The sequence below is a fragment of the Triturus cristatus genome, chromosome 2_1 (genome assembly GCF_964204655.1).
Source record: "Triturus cristatus chromosome 2_1, aTriCri1.1, whole genome shotgun sequence".
NCBI classification, from domain to species: domain Eukaryota; kingdom Metazoa; phylum Chordata; class Amphibia; order Caudata; family Salamandridae; genus Triturus; species Triturus cristatus.
This window is the reverse complement of record NC_140581.1, coordinates 86,828,389-86,856,205: the sequence shown is the minus strand read 5'-3', so window position 1 is coordinate 86,856,205 and position 27,817 is coordinate 86,828,389. Positions and strand designations below refer to the sequence as shown.

The 27,817-nt window shown below is 46.3% G+C and overlaps 1 protein-coding gene across 3 annotated transcripts in view; it reads left to right on the top strand.

Annotated features, from left to right (window-relative positions):
- Window positions 1-27,817, top strand: part of LOC146863805 (phospholipid-transporting ATPase ID-like) — a 696,782-nt gene that overhangs the window by 394,634 nt on the left and 274,331 nt on the right. For all 3 annotated transcript variants that reach the window (XM_085628123.1, XM_085628125.1, XM_085628124.1), the window contains exon 3: window positions 5,308-5,366. In XM_085628123.1, the coding sequence (XP_085484249.1) occupies window positions 5,308-5,366 (59 nt within the window). The remainder of the gene's footprint in view (window positions 1-5,307; window positions 5,367-27,817) is intronic.

Below are 27,817 nucleotides of genomic sequence, written 5' to 3'. Positions count from 1 at the left end.
TTTTGTGTGTATTTTATAGTGGATGGATGAGTGGTAAATGCAAATGAGTCAGTGGATTATTGGTTCATGATTGCCAGGGTAAGTGAAAAAGTGCATATATGATGAGTTATGGAGTGCCTAAATGCACTACTGGCTGAAAACGCACCGTAAGCCAGACCTATTGGTATTGCCAATGCTTGTTAAATAAGCAGTAAGTTACTTGTGCTGCCTGTCGACAAAAAAGGAAGAAAATATTTAAATAGATCTAAAACTAAATACAAAAGGAAATACAGACACCAATAAACAGAATGTGTTTGTCCTGGATATATTGCACCGATAGTAGGTCCTTGGAAATATTGAATGACCACTTGTAAGGCATCAGACTGGCAGACATTTCAAAAACATATCTGAATCTTCAGCTTTGTTTATCAATGGAGCAAGGTTTAATATTAGGCATACAGCCTAAAACACACTGTCAGTTATTCTGTAATCAGAAGGGGTGCCTTGAACAGCATTGAAGTAGCACAGTTTGAGTAACTGCTTATCATAATGCATTTTTAGGGTTAATGTGAACTTGCAACTGGAAAGATGCATTTAATGTAACACTTAATCACTGTAGCATGTGATTGTGATGCGATGAGAAGAGGTCCACTACACTGAATATTTCAGCAAATTTGACTCTTTCAGCATTAATTCTTCTCGTTATGGAGCACTTTCCTAATAGAACATATCTCTTATAGTATAGTAATATATATATATTGTTACTTTGTTTACTTTGGAGGGACCCAAATCTTACACATTCTCCACTTTGAATGATACAACTTAATCATATCACTTTATTCCAAGCAGCATTCAACCATACTTCATTAATGTTATTATTTAAAGCTACATTACTGTAAACAATCCCACATTGAAATATATCACTTTGGGCCAAATGTATAATCCGTTTTTTCAGTCACAAATGTTGCTTGAACATGAATTACCTTTGAAAAACAAGAGACAAGAGGCGTTTGGCAAAAGAGGAACAGTTCATTTAGGTAAACATTGAGGCCGGGAGATCAGTTACAGGCATAGGGTTTGAGGACGGACACAGTTTACAATCGATCTGAGATGTTCTTATATACAGTTCATTGTATGCCATAAATGGTTTTGGTCGTCCTTTTATGGTAAGAAATGTAAGTTGCAGCCTTTGGAGTCATAAAAGAATTGTTTGATGGATAATACAGGTGGGCCTCAACCTTGCGTGGACACAATGTGGTCAGTGGGTAACGTGTCCAGATGTCCGGCATGGGGAGCACATGATCACTGCTTGTGCTGTGTGTGCTGTGTTTTGATTGGCTATATGTTCCTAACTTATGTGGCATCTGACTTTATGGTGTTTTAGGCACGTGCGTACCCCCTCTGGCCATGTGGGCTTTTATTAGGGCCAATCTCCCTTGAACATTGTAGTGTCACTGCACCTATTGGTGGGCTACATGCCACCACACCTGTGACCCTTCAACCAGTAACCTCAGGCATAGGACTCAGTGCTTGCCTGACTACGTATTCGCGAGGCGGGGTTGATGTGGAGGTCACAACGGGCAAATTAATTAATAAAGACACGATTTAGTTCACATAAATTATAGTATTGTTTCTCATATTGGCATCAACTTTTTCCATATTAACACAAACACACCGAATTCAATCAATCAATCAATCAAAGCATTTATATAGCGCACTACTCACCCAGAGGGTCTCAAGGCGCTAGGGGAGGGGGGTCCGCTACTGCTCGAACAGCCAGGTCTTGAGTTGCTTGAGTTGGAGCTTCTGATCTCACAAATTAATTTTCCAATGTGCGAATCCCTTGTAGGAGTCAGTACAGATTTATTAACTCCTAAAATGTGATTGCCACTGGATACTGATTCGGTATTTGAAAGGGGCGTGTTATGGGTGTCTCTACCAAATACTGAATTGTCATGCAATGTAACAATGGTTTGTGTTGGACCTGTCATCCTTAGGGTGGTCTTCCCCCAACATTTCACCTGCTTACCTCCACGTTTTGCTGCATCTTTTTGCTGGCCATAGAACGTTGAGCAATTTACCGTTGCTAATCAATGCTAAAGTGCATGTGCTTCTCCCCTAAACATGTTGACATTGGTATATACCTGATTGGCATATTTCGTTTACCTGTAAGCCCCTTGTAAAATGGTACACCATGTATCCAGGGCCTGTTATCTAAATGCTACTAGTGGGCCTGCAGCACTGGTTGTGCCACCCACACAAGTAGCCTCTCCAAACATGTCTCAGGCCTGCCATTTCGACTTGCCATTTAAAACCACTTGCCAAACCTTAAACTCACCTTTTATTACACATAAGTCAGCCCTAAAGTAGGTCCTAAGTAATCCTAAGGACAGGGTTCTATGTAACTAAAAGGCAGGATATATCCTTTTAAGTTTTACATGTCCTGGCAGTGACAAACAGCTACATTTGTTTTTCCCTGCTGTGAGGCCTACTCCTCCTATAGGCTAACTTTGAGGATTCATTAAAACACCTTTTAAGCTGCTTCATGTTTAATATCTTTGGAATGTTGGTGATAAATCCTCTTGAATTGTATAGTTGGATTTGACATTACCATTTTAGAAAAGCTACTTTTAGAAAGTGGACATTTCTCTGTTCTTACTGTTCTGTGTGCCTTGCAGCCTGTCTCCAATGCACGTCTGGGCTGGGTGACAGCTACACTTTGTGCATTCCATCTAGATAGCCACAACACAGGAAGGTTTGGGTGTGACAGGGGATTCATCTGCATTCTGATAGCCTTCCGGGTCAGGAAGGGGAAGAGGTGACTCACACTTACATCTGAATAGGCTGTGTTCTATCCTCACACAAAACACTGATTTACCCCCTCACCCACAGTATTAGCCTGGCATACAGGACTGGGCTGAAAGAGATCCTTGTGTACTTCAAAGAGTTTCTCTGAAGTCACCCCTTACATCAAAGACACTTTTGGTATGAGTAGCAGTGCTCTGGCCATATCAAATCAGTACACTACTGGACCTATAAAGAACTCTTCTGGAGTAAAAGCTGCTGTGCTGAAGGATTGCCACTTTGCTGTGACTCTTCTGAGATACTGCTTCTCTGCTTTGCCTAGCTGCCCTGCTGCCTGATGATCTCTGCACTGCTCAGGCCAAGTACTGAACCTAGTGACTCCAAGGGCTTGCTGGCGTGCATCCTGTTTACTGAAGTCTAAGGGACACAAAACACTTCTTATAATTCTGCTGGAGCTGCTGGGCTTTACCTTCTGTGAGTCCTACCCTTGCCTGTGGTACCCCCTCCAAACTGTGGGCCTCAGAAGTGGGTTTGGAAGCTGCTTTCATTATCTACAGCTCCTGGGCTCTTTAAATCAAGCTTCTGGGCTCTTTGCGAACAGGCTTGTTAGCTCCGGAACTGTGGCGCTCGTTAGTCTCTATCCACAGCAGCATTGCAGCTCGCGAAGCCCCAGCCCTTCTGTCCGTACTGCCCGGCGGTCCTTCAAGCCCCGCGGACCACCCCCAGTGACAGTCACTGTGCTCCCAGCGAACTCTATCCTTGTGAACGGGACTCTTAACTCAACTTGAGATCGTAAAACTTCAGTGGGATCCATTTGGAACTGTATCCGACCTGCGCTCCGTTGTGGTCAGCTTGACTTTTCAGATTTACCCTGGTCTAGCGCAACCTTTAGCGCTATTTACTTCAAGCACTGTTTTTGCATTTATTCTTTAAAAAGTCATGCTTAACTTCAACTGATTGAAATGTTGTCATTTTGGTCTTGTTTTACTCAGATAAATATGCTCTATTTTTCCCCATCTGTGTGGAATCTTTGTGTGGTGTTTTCATTAAGTTACTGTATCTTAAGTGCTGTACAAATACTTTACCCATTGCTTCGTTAGTTAACCCTGACTGCTCTGTGTCAAGCTACCAGAGGGTGAGACAAGGTTAATTTAGGGCTTATATATGACTTACCCAGACTAGAATGGTGGTCCCTACTTGGACAGGGTGCAAACGTCTGAAAACTAGAGGTTCCATTTCTAACAGTTTGTGACTGTAATTCCTGTCGCACAACATTGAAATCTTACCAAACTCCAATTTGAGGTGGTAGTCCATTCCCAGAAGGAAAACGGTACCTTTTGGATGCTTTCCCCATTGTTGAATGTTAAAAACAAGTTTCAGATAGTGTAGGCAGAGGTCCACAGGATCGCTGCCCACTGTCAGGGAAACGTTGTTTTAAAGAGAACTTTTTTTTAGCACAGTCCTGTTTCCTTTAAGGAAAAAAGGATACATAAAAATAATGGTTTCTTAATTCAAACACAATCACAGACATGGTTTCTGCTAACTCTTGCAGGCCACCATGCCTGTGATTGTGTTCAATGAGAGTGGAATGCAATTTGCGACCTATGTAAAGAGTATTGATGAGATGGGTCACTTTATAACCCATTCCAATTGGATATGATCAAAATGAATGCAATATGTATGATACCAAGTGCTTGTCTGATCAGGATGAGACCTGTTTATGGTAATTGTACCTCTACTACGGTGTGGCAATGTAAAATGTACTCAATATTCAATAAAAAAAGGATTGCAATAAAAGTGACCAACTCTGATTTGGAATTTTCGGGAATAACTAATTAGTACATAGGTCTATTTGCAAAATTCCACACTGATCATAAAAAACTAGTTTAAAATTGAGACTAGTTATGCGACCAGTGTAGTAATACATCTTGCCCTTCGAACTTTTCGCTATAAATAATTCTACTTTGAGTCAGTTTCATATCTAGTACTGTGTGTCATTCTTCTTTGGGCATTACCACTTTAAAACAATATCAATATAAACAATATAACTTTAAATCATACCACTATAGACTAACATACTACTAACAATATTACTGTAAACCGGGCTGCGTTGCACTCTCTTACTTGAAACCTCATCATTATGAAACAAACTACTAAAAATGACACTACACTGAGCCTTAATACATGAAACAATGAACCATACTTCTTTTAAACCTAATACTTTGAGCCATAGTACTATAAATGATGCTTTTGAACTATATTACTCTACAGCTGAAAATGCCTAAACATATGAGCAATATTGTTTTGCACTATGCTACTTTGCATCATACCACTTTTAACCATAATGCCTTTGGCCATATTGCTCTGTGCAGTGCAATGTTGAACCATGCTTCGTTGATCCATGCGACTTTGGGCGTAATCTCTTTGCGTCAATCTGCCATGTACAATCTCCTGCTTGAAAGTCCATCAATGAAATACTTCTGCTGCCTTTGTCTGAAAATCTTTATTTTCTTGCTCCTGCAGAGAAAGAGCGAATCTTGCGAGCCAATGACAGGGATTTCAACTCCAAATTTGAATATGCGGTAAGATATTGGTGTTTTTTTGACCATTTTATCAGCCAGCTTGAGACCTGCAAGGAATTACATGAGATTTGCTGATATCCCAAAACCTACCTCCATCTTACCTGTACTTCTGTGGGAATGCACTGTAGGGCAGATGGTAGATGGGCTTTGTGATGTTATTAGAAAGGGAGGTTTACCCATGTTCTAGGAAATACCGTTAGTGTGTCTTTATGCTGGAGGTTATGACGATGCTTTCTCAATAAAGAAGACATTGGAAGAAACCTACATTTGTGTACCTGATAACTACAGATTTTGGCGATGAGAGTGGATGGGAGGGGCAAAAGTGTTCAGTGTGTTAGACATTTCGGCGGCATACCATCACGTAAACTTGCATCATGAATCCAGATCCCTCACATCGTTTGTGAACCCCCTGGGTGCTTATCGTTATTGTAGGATGCCGTTTGGCTTGGCGTTAACCTCGACAGTCTTTCAAAGAATAATGCACTGTATTTTCAAGGGTATGCAAAATGTGTTGTGCTTCCAAGACGAGGTCATGGTGGTGGGCAAGTCATGGGAGGATCATGATATGTTAATGAATGAGGGGTTAAAAAGGATTGGTGACCATGGTTTAACCCTGAAGAAAAAAATGTCAGCTACGAAGACAAGTAGGTGGTGAGTTACTTAGGCCATGAAATATCTGAAAAATGTATAAGACCGAAAAAAAGTATAATGAAGGCCATTGAGGATGCCCCTCAACCAAGTGAAAAGGAAGAATTGAAGTCCTTTTTAGGGCTAGCAGAATATTGTTCCAAATTTGTTTCCAACTTTGCTGATGTGGTGGAACCCATGATAGCCTTACTGAAGAAGGGGGTATCGTTTGAATGGGGGTCAGCATGTGAGACTGGGTTCAATAATGTCAAGCAATCACTTGCACATGCACCTACATTGGGACATTTTGATGGTAATAGGAAGACCATTGTGTCTACCGATGCCAGCAATGTAGGGCTTGGAGCAGTCTTAATTCAAAAGGTGGAAGGTGAGGACAGAGTTATAGGATTTGTGTCACGACGGTTGCAAGTTGCGGAGCGTTCATACTCAGCAATTTAGAAACAAGCATTGGACTGTTGCTGGGGTCTGAACCACTTCAGGTATTGTTTGTGGGGGTTCCCCTTTATACCTAAGTCTGACCATAAGCCTTTACTGCATATCTTTAAGTGTGGCATGGGACTTGAAGGCAGTGTGACACCTCGTATTTCTAGATGGTTATTGACTGTAATGGATCTTAATTTTTCTGTTGAGTTTGTTAGAGGGAGGAAGAATGTGGTGGCTGATTGCCTATCACGTATGCCTATGGTTGAAGACGAAGATATTTCTGATGTTTCTTGTACAGATGTGGTTGAAACTGTGGATGGTGAGCCAGCCTTAAGTCAAGAGGAATGGAGTAGTTCAATACTTGAAGATGGTGAATACAAGGATTTAAAGAATCTAATATGTAAAGGTTGGCGTTTGGATAGTACTTTGAGTGAAAACTTAAGCCAGTATTTGGTTGTAAGGGAAGAACTGAGTATTTTGGGAGACAAAGTGTTGAGATGTAATCGCATTGTTCCTCCCAGAGCATTGAGAGGGAGGTTAGTTAGAATTGTGCATGAAGGACATTTGGGGAGAAGTATGACAAAAAGGAGGTTGAGGCAATCCTTTTGGTGGCCTGGTATGGATAAGGAAGTGGAAAAAGTAGTTAAGGATTGTCTTATATGGGGCAACAGCGATAAGAACAGAGTGATCAGGCAACCACCGTTAGATTGTGTAAAACTTCCCTGTAGTCTTTGGGAGAAGTTGCCAATTGATTTTTTAGGTCCTATAAAAAAGTTGGGTCATAGTGACAGGTTCATTGTGGTTCTTGTAGACTATCACAGCAAATGGTGCGTGATTGAGACTTTTTACAGTGTCTCAACGAGGAATGTGATAGAGTTCTTGAAAAGAGTGTTTTTTTAGGAGGGTATACCCAAGGCGTTGGTTACAGATAATGGAGCACAGCTGATGTTCTCAGCCATGACTGATTTTCCGGCTGGTGTGGGTATCAGGCATGACAGAGTTGCACTCTATCGTCCCCAAGCCAACGGATTGGTGGAGAGAGTCAACTGGATTATCAGCTATCTTTAGCCAATGGATTGGCGTGGAAAGAAGAATTGCAAAAAATGATATGGGCCCATAGAGTTACTCCGCATTCAGTGATGGGGGTATCCCCTTTTGTTGCTCTTAAAGGAAGGGAGCCTGCGACAAAAGAATCTCCAATGTGGTTACTTGGAAAAAAACAGATATGGGTTGATCGTGAGAGTACGTTTGCTAAAGCATCTGAAGCTCAAAGTCGCAACAAAAAGGATTATGATAACAGGGAAAGAGTGAAAGTTGTTGATTTGAAGTGTGGAGATTGGGTGGTAGTGAAGAAACCGGGGCATGTGATGAGAGGTGACAGTAAGTTTTTCATGCCACAGAAAGTGATCAAGGTGTCTAAATCTGTGGCCAAATTGGAGGATGGAAAGCAATGGAGCATAGGAAACTTATGTAAAGTCAAACATTCTATTTAATGCACACTTCTTTTGATTATTCTTGTTGATGTCAATTTTGGTGATATGAGTTTTGCTATTGATTTCATTCTTTCAATTGAGTATTAAACCTTGTACTAATTTTTCTCCTCATTTTCTGCGGGTGGAGAAGTGTTGGAATGCACTGTAGGGCAAGATGGTAGCTGGGCTTTGTAATGTCATTGGAATGGGAGGTTTACCCATGTTCTAGGAAATACTGTTAGTGTGTCTTTATGCTGGAGGTTATGATGATGTGAAGATGCATACTCAATAAAGAAGACCTTTGAAGGAACTTACATTTGTGTACATGATTAATACAACTTCCTCGCCTATTAGTAATGTATAGCCTATTTGCAATTTCAAAACCCCATAAAAGTAATCCCTACATTTGTTGTTCAGGGGAAGAGAGAGTGAGAAAAAAGCGTAAAAATGTTGCTCTTAAGTAAAAGCACAATTCTATATCCTCTAAATGGTCCCTCCCAGTGGATATAGTTTATGGCTTTTGCAGAACACCTGATTTTAGAATTTGAGGAGGTGTCCTCTCATATCAGAAGAAAGACCAAGCTGCAGAGTTCTGACATCCTGTTGTTGCCTTGTCATTTAAGGAAGTGGGGGGTCTCATTTTATTCTCTGTACAGACTATTGCAAACCATGCATAGAACTAAATGTAGGTAAAACAGTGTACATAGAAAACCTATGGAAATATTCAGGTAGTGTTTCATCATCTTAAGTTTTTCAACTGATTACATTTGTGAACTGCAATTAGCAAATTATGTATTTGTGTTTTTAGGCTGATGTTGCAGATTTATATGATTTGTTTGTGACAATTGTTAGGGAAAGAGTACATAAGGCACCAGATTCATAAAGTTCTCTTTTTAATTGCATTTGATGAACACTTGATACATATAAGCCATTAAAGATGATACTTTTTTTGTTTTGGAGAGAGAAGCGATCTATTTGGACTCCCTTAGCCTTATTCTTACGATGTTTTGGACTTTAGGTGCCCAAAAGTGTCATCTGGAAACACAACTGATATATTTTGATTTATTAAATCAGTATTTGATGATGTGTAGCATTGCAAATCGCACATCGATATTTATAGATGTACTGAGAATCGATTCACAAAAAGCTGACCCAAATTGCACAATGTTTTTTTTGTGAAACAATTCTGATTTTGCAAACAGATCTATGTACTAATAGGTTGGTTCGCAAACTTCCCTTTAGGAGTGGGCCACAATCCAACCAACCTCATCACTATTAATGAGAGATGTCTCAATTTGCAACTCACTCTGATTGGAGGCCATCACAGGAATGTTGGCCTACTAGGGTCAGCAAACCACCATATCTTTGATGGCATTTAAATAAAGTACACTTTAAAATATATATTTATAGCCTGTTTTCCTTAAAGGAAATGGGCTATATTTAAAAAGAAAGGGTTACTTTAAAAAAAAAAAAATACAAGTTTGGTTGAAAGTTGGCAGTGGTCCAAACATTTTGTAGCGTTCACAAAGGGGAAGAAGTTCCACGGAGGCCCCCTCCCTTTTATGAATGAATAACCACCCCCTTGGAGGTATCAATAACTTTTCAATGGTTTGCAGGTGGAATTCTGGTTGCAAGCCATTGACACATCTGGTACTAATTCGTAATATGGTAAATACGCCGTAAACATGCCCATAAACATGCTCTTACCAAACTGTGATTCTGTATCCATTTCTAAGTTCATATTGTTGAAACTGTAAGCCTTTATTGAAATGCAAGCAGAGGTTAGTGAATACCAAAAAAACATTTTGCGGTCACAACATCTCTCATTTTGTGAATCACAGGTTTGCAGCCGCAAAATGGCTTGGTATATCTGGCCCCAACGTCTGTAAAAAGTGGTCCATGTCTTCAGATTATCTAGATTTACACTTGAGAGCTGATGGTGGGAACATGAGAGTTTTGAGGAGAGGATTCACGGGAACGTGTAGGCACTCACAAATTTCTAAAATTTAAGGGTGGCCATAAACATTCGCTTTGTATCTTACACACGAAAACGTACAAAAAACTCACCTTAGAGAAAGACTGTTACTTATTATACTTATTGTGCTGGAAAGTGCACAGTGATTAATTTTTCATGTTGTTGCAGAGAGTGGACTTTTACACTCATTTTTTGGGACTGGTACATCATCAGACGTTGACCCAAAGCAAATGAGAGGAAGACAGGAAAGGGAGCCATGTTTTGTATTCTTTTAAGTTTAGAAGCTTGATTCTCATGCAGGCCAAGGCATAAGGGCACTGCCATAGTCGAGGCGTCATAGCATAGTAGCATTCATTAATGGAAGCTAATTGTTCTAAGAAAAGGAAAGAGATTTTTTTCTCAGCATCCTTGATAATACAAAGCAGGGTGTACAGGTTTTCTGAACTTGCACATTCAGAGAAAGATTATGGCCAAAACAAAAACCCTGATTTGCACTTTCTTAGTCGGGATAATAGGCGTGCAAAGTGATATACTCATTGTTTTCTGTATGGCGTCTTCTCTGCTAGATGCCAAGTTAATTGAAATATTCTTTTTTTTCTTTTCTTCTTTTGTCCTCATTAGCCTCACACAGCACCTCTGTCCGAATATCTTGCCCTTGAGCTTCTGATACTGCCCCCACATCCAAAACCTACCAGGTGCACTTCAATGCATTCTCCCTTCCATTCAGCTCTCCCAGCTGAAGAACAAGAGGAATGTGACCAGTGACCAGGGGGCAAAAAGCGAAACAGCGGGAGTGGCATGTTCTTGTACTGAGGTCTGGTTAGGCATAATCATTGGATAGTCCCTCACTATCCCTGCCTTTCCAGCCATTCCACTACAGGGAGCCAAAAGGCATACCTCTGCTTCTCTAGAGAAACTGCATCCAACCTAAATGTATTTTCCATGGACACCCTCCACTCAATATACGTAGGGGGATTCGGGTTAGTCCACTTCTTACAAAGTTCTCTTTGTGCCAACAATACTGCGTAAAAGATTAATTTTAGCTTATCCTTATCAGATTCCCTTACTTCCGAGGCCACACCAAAGAAAATGAGGAGAGGGCTTACCTGAAGCTTTATGTTCAAAATATCGTCCAAAGCCTTGTTCACATCACCCCAGAATACCTGAATCCCTGGACACTCCAAAAACATACGCAGGTCATCCGCCATCCTCTGACCGCATTCGGGGCATACCACCACTCCTCTGTTATTAAATTTCGATAGCTTATGTGGCATCCAGTGCACTCTGTAGACTGAAAAGAGATGGTTTCTCCTTTAACAGGCAGGTTTAATCACGCAAAAAAGCATAGAAAAAGATACTTGCCATAACTTCTCCAACGTTGCTACGGGCAAGCATCTCCCCAACAGCTCTTGTGGCAACGTAAACTTCCCATCCGCTTCTTCCATCATCCGCCAGTACCAGTGTGATGTTTCCTTCTTCTTAGATCCGTGGAAAGTCAAAGTTTCTTCAAGCTTGTTCAAACCCCCAATCCTATTGTCCGATGACTGAAACCAACTCTGGATTTGTAAATATTTATATTTAAATGTGTTTATTAGCATTTTCAAAATTAGAAAACAATACAGAGGCATAAATAATACAATGCAATAGAAGGTACCATCCACATATAATCCCGTAACAGAAAGAAGCATATCGTCAGCACAGTATTTGTCATAGATAAAACCGCTGTACAACAATAGGTGGATAACACCAGTGAAAGTTCTGTGATAAACCAAATATGTAAACTCCCCCCCCCCACCACCTCCTCCGGTAGTCTCTGTATCACCTTGAGCGAGTCCCAATTCTGCATTTGTTACATCACTTACTAAACAATGAGTGATGATGTTTGTTCTTTCCATAAGTTTGATAGGTGCAACACTCTTAGATATTTGGGCTGGGTAATTTAATTGAACTCAGACGAGAGCAGTGTTAGGAATGGGCTCCATACCTTCTGAAATGAGTCATTGGTGTTATTCAGGGTAGCCGAAATCTGTTCCATCCGTAAAATATGCCAGAGCCTATGAAGCCATATGTGTGGGAGAGATGGAGGAGCCCTAATGCAACAGTATATTTAGCAATGCTGCCCCTAGTGCCAACCCCATCTGGCGTCCTCTCATGCTTTTAAGTGGGAATGTGACTGGGTTGGGGAGGCCTAAGATGACATAAACAGGAAGCCTCAGGATCTGTGTGTCAAATAGCTTGTCTATCTCATCAAGAATTTTAGTCCAATAGTTAGACAGCAGTGGGCAATCCCACAGAATGTGTAATAATGTTCCCTCATTGTCGCAGCCACGCCAGCAAGTAGGGCTCCTTTGTGGATTACCTCTATGTAGGTGCGCAGGTGTGAGGTACCAATAAGTAGCTATTTTCATGGCGGTTTCTATGCTGGTTACGTTTCGAGCTGTGTGTTTTGCCCTATAATAAATCCTTTCCCAGTCTTTCTGCGTAAGTTCCCCACCCAGATATCAGTCCTTTATCGGTAAGTTTGGTAATTAGCCAGTTTTCATATTTGGTCAGTCGGCGGGACCCTTGCTCCCTTATTCCCTTCTGAAGTACCCAATGTCGCAATTGCAGGTATCTCAATCTCTCGGATTCCGGAATTCCATACTCAAGCTTCATTTGAGAAAATGGGATTATCCCTTATGGTTCAAATAGATGACCCATTGAGTGATAGGAGTTGTCCCGCCATGCCGGAAAAGCTCTATCGGACATCCCGGGTGTGAATTCGCTATTGCCAAACAGGAGGGTCAAGGGAGACGGAAAGATAGTCGCCACCCCCTCCCAAACTGTCATCACGGATTAAGTAATCGGTGACGCCATCAATCCCCTTGGGCGTTGGGCCTTCTTTAAAAAGGGGGCCTTCCAGAGAGGAATCCCAGCAAGTGCTCTATCCTGAAAAAGCCATCTTTTTTTGGATTCTGGCCGTGCTCATTCCACTAAATACCTCAACTGTGCCGCCTTATAATAGCTGAGGACGTCTGGTATCCCCAAACTTCCAACTTCGGGCCACATATATCCTGAAACCTTACTCATCCGTAGTCGTGCCCCTGCCCAGACGAACTGATTAATGCCCTGTTGTAGCGAGGCGATCACTCCCTGGGGAGGCAATGCCGGCAGGGTTTGGTAAAAGGGACATTTTGACCGCCGCTATTCTCCCAAGTAGCGATAGGTGGTGTTTACTCCAGGCGCCCAGATCTTTTTTCGCTTGCCGGGCTAGCCTGGCATAGTTCAGCTGAGTCGCTTGGAGCACTGTTGCCGCTAAATCCAAGACCAGGTATGGAATAGAATCCAGTATTTGAATTCTGGACAGCCATTCCTCCCTGGGGTTGAAAGTGGCTGGCGCTGGGTTTAAATTCAATATGAGCGATTTTCCAACATTAAGCCGGAAACCTGAAACACGGCCGAATATGTCCAATTCTTCCAAAAAGGCGGGCAGTGATTCCTTCGGTTCCGTCATCGCCGCAATCACATTGCCTGCATATAGGCTGATCGGATGTGTTTCTCTCCCAAATGGAATCCCTCTAATGTTAGGGTTGTCCCTAACCCTTTGTGCCAGGGACTCAATATAGAGAGCGAACGAGAAGGGGGATAACGGGCAACCTTGCCTGGTGCCCCTTTGAATGGCAAATGCTTGTGAGGAGATGCCGTTTACTCTAATGGATGCCGAAGGCCTGTTGTAGCAGCAGCCCACCCACTCCCTGAACTTCTCCCTCAAACCGACCTTGGACATTGTCTGACTAAGGAAGCCCCAATCCACCCGGTCGAACGCTTTTTCAGCGTCGACTGATAAGAAAAAGTGCGTCCATTTGTATTTGGTGGGCCTTGTCAATAAGGTGGAGTACCCTCTTTGTATTATCTGTGCATTGGCGGGATTGAATAAATCCTGCCTGGTCTGGCTCAATCAGGTGTAGCATGCAGGGGCCTAGCCGTGTAGCGAGTATTCCGGTAAAGATTTTAAAATCTACATTGAGTAAAGATATAGTGCAATATGAGCCACATTGTTGTCTATCTTTACCCGGCTTAGGCAGAACCACAATTGCAGTCGCCCCAGATGTAGTAAGAATGTTTTAACCTAACTGCCGTGTATTCTGCCATGTCCAAATCTATTCCGGCTAGCTGTGGCCTTGCTGCTTTCAGCTGCCTCCAAACCCTGGGCGCTCCCGTCTTGCTATATACCCTTTCCAGTTCTTGTACTTGGGCTGCTAAACTGGATCTCAGTAGCCCGCGACAGCGCTATTAGCTCACCTCGCACTACCATTTTCATCGCTTTCCAAAGTGTTGTTGTCGCTATGTCTGGGTATCATTGAGAGTGAAATATTCCTGAATGCATTTAGTAAATTGCTTTTCCACTGTTTACCTGTGGAGCATATTCTCTCTAAGTCTCCAGCAGCCAGCTTGACGGGGACTTGGCGGCAACGATATATGTGTAGTCAGTGCATCGTGGTCTGAAAGAGCCGCAGGTTCGAAACTCACTGCTTTGACTACCCTGTTAATCTCCCCCGTCCCTAAGAAATAGTCTATGCGCTTAAGATCTGTGTGCGTGTGAGAAAAGGGAGTATTGTGTCGAGGTGGGATGAGCCTCCTTCCAGATATCTACGAAGCCCATCTCCTTCAGCCATTTCTTCCCCTCCCCCGACAGTTCTCTCTTGTGCCAATAAGAGGCCCGTGATCTATCCTTGCTCGAGTCCATTACCATATTTCGGTCCCCCCGATTAATGTCATGCGATTTTGTAGGGCCATGACGTCCGCCTGGGCTACTTTAAGAATGCTCTCCTGTCCCGAGTTGGGGGCGTAAATAGAACCTAACACTTTGAGTTGGGAGCCAAATTGTATGGTGTAGGTCAGCAATCTCCCTTTTAGCTCAGCCACCTTCTGTTGTACTACCCCCCAGTAGCGATTGGATATCAGCAGGGCCACCCCCGCCTTTTTTTCCCCTGTGGAAGAGAAATATTGTTGGGGGAATGCTCTCAATCTCATGCGGTGTTGATCCTTGGCAAGGAGATGTGTCTCTTGTAGGAGACATATATCGGACTCTGCACTTTCCAGGTAGGATAGGATTGGACGTCTTTTGACTGGATTGTTGAGCCCCTTAACATTAACCGTGAGTATTTTCACTTCTTCCGTGACCATGACAGATTATTGTGGATTGATCTAGTACAGCCCCCTAGGGCGCTCCCTGCCCACAAACATAACTGAGCTCCCCCACCGCAGGTCATATCGGTATGTACCATTGTGAAGGTGCATAAGAAGGTGCTACGTGAACTCCAGGGACCACCTGGAAAGAAACTTAATGTGTACCGGACCCCTTCACCCCCACCTCCCTAACCCCAACGAACAAAACAATATTTACCCCAGAGAATAGTCCAGAAGCCGCAGTGTTCATCCGCACCTCCTTTGTGAAACAGGTTGTTGGGTGCATCTTGTGGCCAGCAGCACCACCCAGAAAACTGAGGGGGCCGTAGGAGAGCCTCCGGGTGAAGGCCTAGTGCCTAGTTGCCAGAGGTGTGAGGAAGGACACCTAGTGTCAGGAGGGCGTGGGGAGTCTGTAGTCAGAGCTCCTGCAGTCCTGAAGTTGGTGGGTGCCATTCCTAAGTGGCAGGCCCAGAACACTAAATGGAAGATTAAGAGAGGGTTGTGTCCCTCGGTAGGGACACCAATGGGGCAGAGTCCAGCCAGTAGAGCTGGGTCCCCTAGGAGTGACCAAGGTAGACCCACTCTTAACCTAGAGGACAGGATGTCTGGAGGTAGTATTCTGCCCGATGGGCCTTCCCAGGGTACCGCTCCAGGGATGGGGTTGGCATGGGACCAGCACCCCTGGAGGGTCCCCCTAGCTGGGAGGGATCCATGGAGCAGCATTGTTGGTCAGGAAGGCGTGGAACAGGAGGGTGTGTCTGTGGTAGAGGGCCCGCGTCCTGGTTCTATCGCCCGAAACCTGGAAGTCCATCAAGGTAATGATTGGTCTACCCTAGCTTTTGGCTGGGAGGAGGTTGTATAGGACTTGACCTTTTTGGCTAAAGTTCCCTAAACGTTTTGCTTTCCCCCTAGACCATTTTCCAGACATACAGTTGCCAATTTAGATGCTTTGTGTACTGTGCCACTGCTGATCAGTGTCAAAGTACCAGTGTTCCCAATGTAAAGTGTAATGGTAATTGGTTGGGCATGATTGGTATGTTTGCCTTACTAGTAAAGTCCCTAGTGATGTGCACTGTGTGTGCCAGGGCTAGTACTGCAAAGAAGCGCGGAGAAGGGAACTCAGGCCTGCAGTGTAGGGCCTGCGCCCAGTTTGCTAAGTTAGCATGTTGTCCTGACAAGTGCAACCACTTGTCAGGCCTTGCTTTCCCTTTTACATACACATTGGGCACCCCTGTGGTAGGTCCCGGGTAACCCCTGGGTAGGGTGCAGTGTAGGTAAAAAGCAGGACATATACTGAGGAGTGTGCTATGTCCTGACAGTGAAAAACACTCCATTTCGTTTTTCACTGGTGACCTTCCTAACAGTCGCGGCCCGGACCAGCAGCCTCGGAAGAGCTGAGCTGCCAGGCTGAGCCGCTGAGGCCCATTGAGAAAGTTCTGCACGGAAGGCCCAGTTCATGGAAGGAAGAGAGGAGAGTGGGGTCGTGCCCCGAGTTAACGTGGATCTCTACCTGGGCGGGATGCGGGCTTGGAGGGACACTCACATGGCCTTTCAGTCCTTCTGACGACGTGAGCCTTTGCTTTGGCTCAGATTAGGGCTCGTACTGACGAAAGGAGCAGCAGTACTGGGGGCCCGAGTGAGAAGCTGTACTTTGTGTCATCGTTGATACGTGTGGGGGGCAACTGTTATCGAAGAGGCTGATTGTCGTAATACACATTGCCAATATTGCTGCTAACAAACTGCCGGACTGTCTGATGATGCCTGACATTATTTTTGCACAATGAGGTACACGATTGTAGCGCTACGCATTGCATTATTTCTCCCTTGCAAAGTACAAGATTGTAATGGCCCGCATTGCATTATTCCTTCACTGCAAAGTACATGAATGTAGCGGCCCACATTGCATTATTTCTTCACTGCAAAGTATGTGATTGGGGTGTGAAGCATTGCATTATTTCTTCATTGCGCAGTACATTATTGTAGCGGTACGCATTGCATTATTTCTCCCATTGCAAGCTACCGGGGTGTATAGTTACGCATTGTATTATTTCTCCTTTGCCTAGCACAGGATTGTTTCGTTAAGTAGGGCATTATTGCTTGTTCATTGCAACGTGTGTGATTCTAGCATTACGACCAGCATAGCATTGGAGAGCGGTGGTTGAGATTTGAACCTACCAGCCAGCCGGAATGAATATTACCCTTTATTCTATGTTGACTTCTGTATCGTGTGGTCTGATCGTATTTCTTTTTGTATAAAGTTTATACTCGTTTTAATCAAACTCATGTGGAGTCCGTTTGTGGTGTCACCAGGGGATGGCTGTGGGCGTGGTTGCACATACTGTACACTCGTGCTTTGGATATAGGCCTGGCTGCTCGTGCTAAGCTACTAAGGGGGAGAGCAGGGCTATCTCAAACGGTGTCCTTTCTTGGCCTAACGTTGAGTGGGGAGCCCCGGGTCTCGCACTGGGTGACAGTAGTGTTGGACTGGGATTCCGGCTTCCAGCATTTGGCGGCAGAGCAGTGCGATACGATCCTAATGTGATTGAAATGCATATGTGCAAAACCATTCACAGTAATTGGTGTACATCATAAATTGATCACAGACCACAACGCAACAACATATTGTTTTGATTTGGTGGTTCTATAGTTGAGTAACCTTTAAACCACACATCATGTCTCAAGGGGAGAGCCAGATAGCCGGTGAGGCTGAGGCTGCAGATTTAGAGCTTAATATTGAGGCATTGTCTACCTACAAGGTTTATCAATTGAGGAAATTCTGCAGAGCTTTGGGATGTCCCATGAAGAGTAGAGCCAAGAAGGAGGAGCTGCAAGTGGCCTTGAGGGCCTGGTGGGAAGCTAAAGAGGTTCAGGAGACGGGTGATGTTGAGGTGGATGAGGATGACCCAGGGAATGGATTTGGTCCACAGGATTTGCCAGTGGAGGGACCAGCCGCAGGGGCTGGTAGTAGCCATTCAGGGAGGAGTTTTTCACCAGAGGAGTTGGAGGAAAATCAAAGGGTCAGACTGCATGAGTTGGAGGTGTTAAAACTTAAAACTTAAGCAGAGGAGAGCAGGAACGCTCTCGCGTTGGAAGAGAAACTGATTTTCTACGCTCATGAGTTAAGCATGAGGGAACTGGACATTAAGGGTAGACTAGTGTGATTGGTGGCAGCGCACAGCCAGTGCCAAGTGTGGATGAGTACAATCGTGCACTGGTAGATGGTGAATGATTTGGAGGCAGCGCACAGCCAGTGCCAAGTGTGGATGAGTACAATCATGCACTGGTAGATGGTGAATGATTTGGAGGGGTTATCCGATTTGGCCCCAGGGTAGCCTAGGCTCAGAAATTATTTTCCAGGATTGCTCCAACCCGGGTTAAGGAGGGGGCTCTTTGACTCCCGGGAGCCTGTACAGGAACCGGACCCCTGGTCATGGGTCCAGGGGCCTGAAAAGGCCCCAGAGAGGGAAGAAGTGCCAAGTGGCGCAAGGAGATCCCAGAGTAGTGAGGAGGGATTGCTGGCTAGCCCCTTGTCTCAAAAGAGGTCGACCACCTGCCGCACCCCCCGGCAAGGCATTAAACCACTTATCTGACCCGTTAAACAGATTAATCTTCAGTTCTAGACCAGGATTTAGCGGTCAACGAGGCCAGCGCTGCCTGACGTTCCTGAGCTATAGTCTCTGAGTCCGGCTTAAAGGAGGCCTCCTGCCTCCGTCGTCCACCAACACGTTGCCATATCTCTCTTTGACCCTTCTTATCTCCGTCGTCCGGCTCGGCTCATTGGGGGTTGCCGATACCCAGGACCTTGCAAGCTTCCTGCAATAACCTTATTTGCCGTAGTCTGCCGTCCCACTTGAAAATAATGCGAAAGGGGTGCCCCCATGTGTAGGAGATGGTTTCGAAGATGCGTTGTGACTGGTCGGAAGTCTAGACGTTTTTGCAACGTGATCGCTGCTAGGTCCTGATATAGGGCAATGTCGTGCCCTCTATAGTTTAGTGGTTGCGCTTCCCTGGCTTTCCTCAGAATGAGTTCCTTAAGTTGAAAGTATGTGAGGTAGGCCAGTATGTCGGGAGGGGGTGCTGGTGCCTTTCTTTGCAAACCTACTCTATGGGCCCTATCATTTTTTATTGCAAAGTCCTGTGATTCCTGCAAGATGTGATGGAAGAGGCCCTGGAGATATTGAGTGATGTCCGTGCCTTCTTCTTTTGAGGGAACGCCTTTCACGCGTATGTTGTTTCGACTGGAGCGATTTTCTAAATCTTCTGTGTGAGCCTGAAGGTCTATGTGTTGGGTTTGAAGGCGAATCATCTCTTGCTTCAATTGCTCCACTTCTTCATCCCGTGATTCTTCATGATCTTCCATTGTGGCCACCCTCTCTCCGATTGCGTCCATATCTCTTCGCACCTCCTTGATCTCATTGAAGAGGTCTTTTCTGAGGGCTTGTAGGTCTTCCTGTAGGGTGGAAAATAGTTGTGCTAGAAATGCACACGTGACTGGCTCCTCCATGGACTTCGCCTCCTGCCCTACTGGCGTGATTGGGGATGAGCGGCCGTCTCCTCCGCTCCCCCTGCCATCTTGGTGGACAGGTCCTTCACATTTCTGTCCTTCTTCGCCCGTGTTGAGGACATGTCCAATCTGTGGCTGGGCACGAGAGGCAGTGGCGTGAGGATGTGGCCCAAGGTTATTGACAGAGATTGTGGCCTCACGTGCGTTGGTGTTGCCCTGTTGGGAGCAGTGGTGCGTGAGCAATGGGCCATATAGTCGTGTCTCATGTGGCTGGGGCAGTACAGTTTGCAATTCTCTTCTGTTTCGTTCCCTCTGCCCACTCTGAGGCGGCTATATGAAGGTGCGGGTCATGACGTGGATCCCGCCACGTGTCTTGCAGATCTCTCTAGTTTCTGCTCCAGCAATATGGCGCCACAAGGCCGCATTCCGTCCGACCAGAGCCTTATCTATAGCTTCCTTCTGCACTCCTGCCCCCGGACCACCCAGGCCCTCCGTCGAGTGCTGCACCTTGAGCCTCCTCGTAGCCCCGAACGCACCAGGAGGTTGCTGATTCACTGGCCTGCAGAAGCGCTGCCAGTGGCAGGTCCCTGATCTAGGGACGCGGCCCAGTTTGATGCGTAGCGTGAAGTGCGCACCCCCAAGGTGTTCAAGTGACCGGAGGTCTGCCTGAGTGACCCCCACCTCCTACCTACGGCAGTGCATGCTGTGTCTTGTTTCGCGTCCACAGGCTCTTTGCTTTGATCCCCCACCCCCAGGTAACCGCTGTATCGCTAGGATCACTGCCTCTGATGCTGTAGTGGGGAGCACGTTAAATTTGAGCAAAGGGCCCACCGACTCGTCCAAGTGCTACTCGGGCCGTTCGCTTGCTCCCCTACATCCTCTCCTGCCTCGGAGCCCTCAACACTCAGTGGACTTCAGCGCATGACCAAGCGGGTCTTCACCCAACTATGTTGTAGACTGTGTCTTGCAGAGGACTGCATGGCCGTGGAGGACCCCTAATTCTCCTTTTCCCCCATAAAGACCAGCGCGGGAAGGCAGCTCAGGTCCTCGTCTGCTAGCCCTCAGTCCAGTCTCCCGGGAGCGCATCTGCAGGAACTGGGCCTCGCTATCACAGATGGGGCCGCGAGCCTGGAGCAGCGCTGTGCAGCGCGTCTGCTTTGTCTTGCAGGAAAAGGAAGTGCCGCAGGACTGCTCACCTCTATTATCCGGAGACCCGATGGTCGCTGTTCTCGGAAGCCCCAAGCGCGTCATCGAGGGTTCGCACGTCCGGTCTGTTCTGACTCCGCGTGGGCCTCCGCGCACTTTTACTCCTCTGCAGCTCCCTCTGCCCCCCACGGGCTTCCCGGGGGGGGGGTAACACCCCTCTCTTCCTTTGGGCCAAGGACGGCCCGCCGGACTCTCAGCCTCTCTGGAGCAGACGCCTCCAATGTATAGGCTCACTTTGCAGCTCCGTTACACTGTCCGGGCTGCCATTTTGGCTCACTGGGGCCGGACTGCTGGACACTTCGGCTGGGGCCGTTCCCCCGCTTAGATCCCGCCGAAAAATAGTCCCTGGAATTATCGCTCCTCTCTGGAGCACAATCGAGGGTCCGGTGCTCTGCTACAGTGCCGGGAAGATAGCGGGCGGCCGACGGGAGTGGGGAGACAAGCTAGGCACGTCTTACCCACTCGCCATCTTGGCCACGCCCCTCGTAAATATTTAAACATGGAAACTTGATGAATCGTTTTACATTGGAGTTCTTCCCATGAGATCAGTTGTTCTCCCTCTAGTAGGTTCTCCCATCTCTCAATGCCAGCTTTTCTTAACGCCCTGCCAATTTATCCTTCATCCAATACGGCAATCCTGGTGAATCCCAAATAGGGGCCAGATTGCTGTAGTACGGCAATTTTAGTTTCTTTCTAATCCTGTACCAAGTTTCCGCCATGCCTTGGAGAATTTTTAGCCTCACCTTTTTGAAGTATAATGGGTCTGCAAATTTCATCATGCAACCCAAACCCTCTCCTTCCACTCCTTTTAGCATTTCTGAAAATAGCATCCCGATTTCCGAGCATGAGGGTCTGTCCAGAAGCATCCTACCATTTTTAAGCAAAGAAGCCCACGCATAAAACTGCAAATCCGGAAGAGCTAGCCCTCCTTTTTCTCTCCTCCTCCTCAATTTCTTCTTTGAATGGCAGGAGTTAAAGAGAAAAATCAACTTCTGGAGTATGACCATTTCCACTAAGTTTACTCTCCCAAAAATGGTTAAAGGAAGGTGTACCCAGCTTGCCATTAGATCGCATACCTCTTTCCTTACCCTATTAAAGTTAGTTTCCAAGAGTTTCGTGATATCTTTTGTCACTCTAACTCCCAAATATCTCATCTCAGTTGTAGTTCTCTCTGCACCTCCATCCAAGTTCCAAGTCATAATCTCCGTCGTGCCCCTATTTATCTCATATCCTGAGACTCTTCCAACGTCCTTAGCAAGTCTAATTGCCTAAGTCATTGCATTCTGCAGATCCGCCATATAAATCATCAGCGTACAATGCCAGTTTCTTTAACCAACCTTTGCATTGGAAAGGTACAATCCTCTGCTCTGCCCTCAGTTTTCTTGCCAGTGGCTCCATATACAGATCGAACAATAGTGGGGATAATGGGCACCCTTGTCTTTACCAAAAATACATGATTTGTTAGCCAATAGTGGTGCTGCTTGTCACTCTTCCCTACTTGATTTGAAGTCGACGTATAACCAAATTCCTTTGGATTCTGATTCTTGGTTACGTACCACGTTTGTAACTCCCTTTGGAGCATACACATTTACTAGGTTACCTTCTGGCCTGGCTTCTGCCGCCAGTGTTTTTCAAGGGATGATGGACACAATTCCGGAGGGCATTATTGGTGTGAAGGCTTTCCAGGATGATGTTCTCATCTTGGCAAAGACACCGGCTGAGCATGATGTAATTCTTAATGGAGTGCTACACAGATTTAGTGACTATGGTATCACCTTGAGATCTGATAAATGTCAGTTTAATGCTCAAAGGTTTGATTACTTAGGTCATTCTATTAGCTCTGAAGGTATTTCACCCAAACTGTCTCTCATCAAGGCTATTCAGGATGCTCAAATTCCGAGGGATAAAGATTCGTTCACATCATTTCTGGGTCTTAGCTAATACTATTCCAGGTTTGTGAATGGTTATGCTTATGTGGTGCAACCCCTTAGTTATCTTTTGAAGATATCCCGGAAGGCTACAAGATCACCCGCAGGGACCGCACCAACGGAGTAGGAGGAGGAGTCGCCATCGTCCACAGGAACACACTCAAAGTCAGCACCGCCGAACACCTGCACTTCCAGATCCACACCGACCCCAACACCACCCTCAGAGGAACACTCGTTACAGACCCCCCGGACCCTGAGCACAGTTCAGCGACTCCATCGCCGACTTCATCAGCACGCACGCCCTCGCCTCCATGGACTACATCCTCCTCGGGGACCTGAACTTCCATCTCGAGAACAACAACGACACCAACTGCACCACCCTGATCGACAACCTTGCCAACCTCAGACTCAGACAACTCGTCACAACATCCACCCACACCGCTGGCCACGCGCTTGACCCCATCTTCTCCGCAAGTACCCACTTCTCCTTCAACCACACCACCGAACTCCACTGGACCGACCATCGCTGCCTCCACTTCACCTTCCGGAAACCCACCACGCATCACGGCACCCAACAGATCCCTCACCACTGCTGGAGCAAAGTCACCAAAGACCAGCTAACCACCACCTTTGCCTGGAGCCCACCCGCCGACCTAACCGACCCTGACACCGCCGCTCGCAACCTCAGACAGTGGATCGACGACTGCGCCAACACCCTCGCCCTGTTCAAGAAACCCTTCAACAGCCACACCAGCAAGAAAGCAAGCTGGTTCACGGAGGACCTCCAGGCCTCCAAGCAAACCTGCCGAAAGCTAGAGAAGAGCTGGCACCGTGAACGAACACCAGACAGCGACGCAGCCCACAAGAACGCCACCCGCAGACACCATCACCTCATCAGATCCGCCAAAAGGGTCTCCTTCAAAGACCGCCTAGACAACAACGCACACAACAGCAAAGAGCTCTTCAACAATGTGAAGGAACACTCCAACCCCAGCTCTAACACCAACGACATCCCACCTTCACAAGACCTGTGCGACTCGCTTGTCACCTTCTTCCATCGCAAGATCGCAGACATCCACGACAGCTTCAATGCCACGACCACCACTGAGACCCCCGCCCCCACAACTACCATCCACACCAACCGCCTGCTCTCCTGGACCAACATAAACGATGACAACACCATCAAAATCATGAAAACCATCCACTCCGGATCTCCGTCAGACCCATGCCCACACCACATCTTCAACAAAGCCAGCACTGCCATCGCACCCCATCTCCGGAAAGCCATCAACATTTCCTTCGAGACAGCAACCTTCCCGGAGAGCTGGAAGCACACCGAGATCAACGCCTTACTCAAGAATCCCAAGGCAGACCCCAAGGACCTCAAGAACGTCCGGCCCATCTCCCTGCTCCCGTTCCCGGCGAAGGTCATCGAGAAGACCGTCAACAAACAACTGACCCGCAACCGTGAGGAGAACAGCATCCTGGACCCGTCCCAGTCCGGGTTCTGCAACAACCACAGCACCGAGACGGCCCTCATCGCCGCCACCGATGATATCAGGACCCTGCTGGACAATGGAGAAACCGTGGCCCTCATCCTCCTGGACCTGTCAGCCGCCTTTGACACGGTCTGCCACCGCACACTACGCACACGCCTATACGACGCCGGGATCCAAGAGAAGGCCCTGGACTGGACCATATCCTTCCTCTCTGGCAGAACACAGAGCGTCCGCCTCCACCCCTTCCGCTCTAAAGCCACCGAGATCATCTGCGGCATATCCCAGGGCTCATCCCTCAGCCCAACGCTGTTTAACATCTACATGGCACCGCTCGCCCACGTCGCCCGACTGCACGACCTCAACCTCATCTCTTACGTCAATGACACCCAGCTGATCCTCTCCCTCACCAAGGACCCCCACACTGCCACAACTAACCTCCACAAAGGAATGAATGCCGTCGCCGAGTGGATGAAGAACAGCCGTCTGAAGCTTAACTCAGACAAGACGGAGGTCTTCATCCTCGTATCCACCCCCTCGGCCTGGGACGACTCCTGGTGGCTGACCGGAATGGGAACAGCTCCAACACCCACCGACCATGCACGTAACCTAGGGGTCATCCTCGACTCCACCCTCTCCATGACAAAACAGGTCAACGCCGTCTCTTCCTCCTGCTTCAACACCCTCCAAATGCTCCGCAAGATCTACAAGTGGATCCCCACCGAAACAAGAAGAACGGTCACCCAGGCCATAGTCAGCAGCAGGTTGGACAACGGAAACGATCTCTACGCAGGAGCCTTGGCCAAACTCCTGAGACGACTTCAACGCATTCAGAACGCCTCTGCACGCCTGATCCTCGACATCCCCCGCCGCAGCCACATCACACCCCACCTGAGAGACCTGCACTGGCTCCCCGTCAACAAGAGCATATCCTTCAAGCTCCTCTCCTATGCACACAAGGCACTCCACAACACCAGACCAGCGTACCTCAACAGACGACTCAGCTTCAACACCCCCACCTGCCAGCTTCGCTCCGCCGACCTCACCCTCGCCACAGTCCCCCGCATCTGAAGAGCGACCTCCGGTGGCAGATCGTTCTCCCACCTCGCCACCAAGACCTGGAACACCCTCCTCATCCTCCTACGGCAGACCCAAGACCTGCTGACCTTCAGAAGACTCCTCAAGACCTGGCTTTCTGGGCAGTAGCAGCTTCCCCCCACCAACCCCCCCAGCACCTTGTGACCCTCACGGGTATGTAGTGCGCTTTACAAATGCTATGATTGATTGATTGATTGAAAGGTGTAAAATATATATGGAGTGATGACTTTCAATCTTCATTTGATTCTGTGGAAGTTAATTATTTTGGCACCTGCGCTTGCACCTGTTCAAGCAGATATAGAGTGCATTGTAACAGTTGATGTGAGTCAGGTCAGTTTAGGTGCTGTACTGACTCAAGTTATTCAGGGCAAGGAACGCACAGTTGCATTTGCTTCACGTTCTCTCTCTTAAGCAGCTGAAGCTCGCTACAGCACCATAGAACGTGAAGCATTGGCATGTGCCTGGGCGGCGAAAAAATTAAAAATGTCTTGTGGGGTGCGTGTTTCACCATGTTCGTGGATCACAAGCCATTGCTTCATCTGTTGAACGGTGATGGTACTGGCAAAGGCTCATCACGTTTAGATAGGCTGTTGTCCAAGTTACAGGAATACAAAGTTATCTTAAAATACATTCCCGGTGGTAAGAACACGAGAGATGATTGTCTATCCAGATTACCTTTTCAGGAGGATTCCACTGAAAACTTGAGAAGTGATGAATGTGTCATTGCTCTGGTGGATGATGTCATTTCTAGTGCTTGTCTCATTTCACATGAAAAATGGTTTCAAGCTGCTGCTCTGGATCCCATTTTGGTTGAAGAGTCTAATTTCATGGGAAGAGGGTGGCCCAAGGAGACGTGTGGTGAGTCTTCCTCACGTCGTTTCATTCAGGTCTCTGATAAGTTGGCGGTTGTGGAAGGAGTTGTGGTAAGGGGTGATCGCTGTGTGCCACCCTCCTCTCTAAGTCTCTACTCATCAGAGAGGCACATGGAAGGTACTTAGGAGTAACTAGTACATGCAAGGCTTTGAAGCAATTCTATTGGTGGCCACCAAACACATTTTTGACTCATAGAATAAAGCACGCCGTTGTGATCTATCAGTGGGTGATTCAGTTTTGGTAAGAATTCCCAATAATGTCAAGAAGAGTGAGTCTAGATGGTCAGTTCCTGTGTGTGTTGAGAAGGTTTCTAGAGGTTAAGCATTCTTAAAAGGTAAGGGTTGGTGGAGCAAAAGGGATTTGCTGAAAGTGTCCAAAGAACCGGCAGAAACAATTGCACGCATTAGGAGGACGGAGGTTTCTGATATTCTGATATTTCTGAGAGTGACTCTATTGGCTCGGCTTCCAGTGTTGTCTCAGAGTTTCTAATGCGTGGTTCTGGTGTAGAGAACTCATGTTTTTCCGTTTCCATTTGTAGCAGCCATGAGGCATGTATGTCTTTTGAAATACAACAAATAGTTCGTAATGTGGGGAAATCATCTAAGTTCAAGGACTTTTACATGAATTAATTTCCTTTCTTTTCCAGGCATTTTCTAACCTTTGTTTTTGTTTTTTGGGAAAGGGAAGTTGTTGTAGCATGCCTTCATCTCCTTATGGCCAGGGGCGTAACACAGGCTCCCGCATCCCCCTCAGGGGGGGGGGGGGGGCCGAGCTGCAGGGGGCCCCCTCAGCACTGTGCTCAGGCCTGAGAGCTCCAGATTAGATCTGGTGGGTGGCCCCTATGTGTACATTGCAGGGGGGCCCTTAAACTTTCGTTACGCCACTGGTTATGGCATCATCGCTCTCGTGCCTCTGCAGCCTGCAGGCGCGAGAGCGATATTCCTTCTGCTTTCGTTTGTGTCAGCGCTCTCGCGGCTCTACATTCCGCGGCGCAGTGCAGACCTTCTTTCCTTGTTTTATTATTTTCAAACATGCGCGCAGATGCAAGTTTGCATTAGAAATGTGTAGGCTTTATTTATTGTGTAGCGCATGGCAGTTAGGTCAGTTCAACCTCCTGCCGTGTGCTTGATGTCACGCAGCTGTGGACTATATTTTGCATAGAATTGGAAATAAATACTTTTCGTACTTACCTGTTGTTGAAAGTCTCACTTCACGGTTCTCGAAAGCATTTTCTGCAAATCCTCCCACCACACTGTGTTTATTAAATTCATAAATGTGGTGTAATTGGACAAAACATAATCAAAATCAGCAGGATAGTTTATTTCACAGTTTATATAGGTATGTAGCACCTTTATCCTGGGCCCAAAACATTTTTTTGTAAACTTGACAAAGTAAGTTTAAAAGTAAATGGCAGTACATTAGTTGTTTAGTTAAATGTAATAACGAATTAGGCCGTGGAACACCAATGGCAAATAACAGTAGCCACCCCAACATGCCCCAACTCGCTCAGCTAAAAAAACTTCATGTCCCTTAGTTTTTCCGCACAAATCCAAACATTTCTTTCTAACTTTGAATGCAAAGAAGGACTTGGGGCAGAGCAAAGACTGGTGACGTGTGACCACCGCTACAGTTAGCCTCGTGCTTGAGTGACGCCTCTTC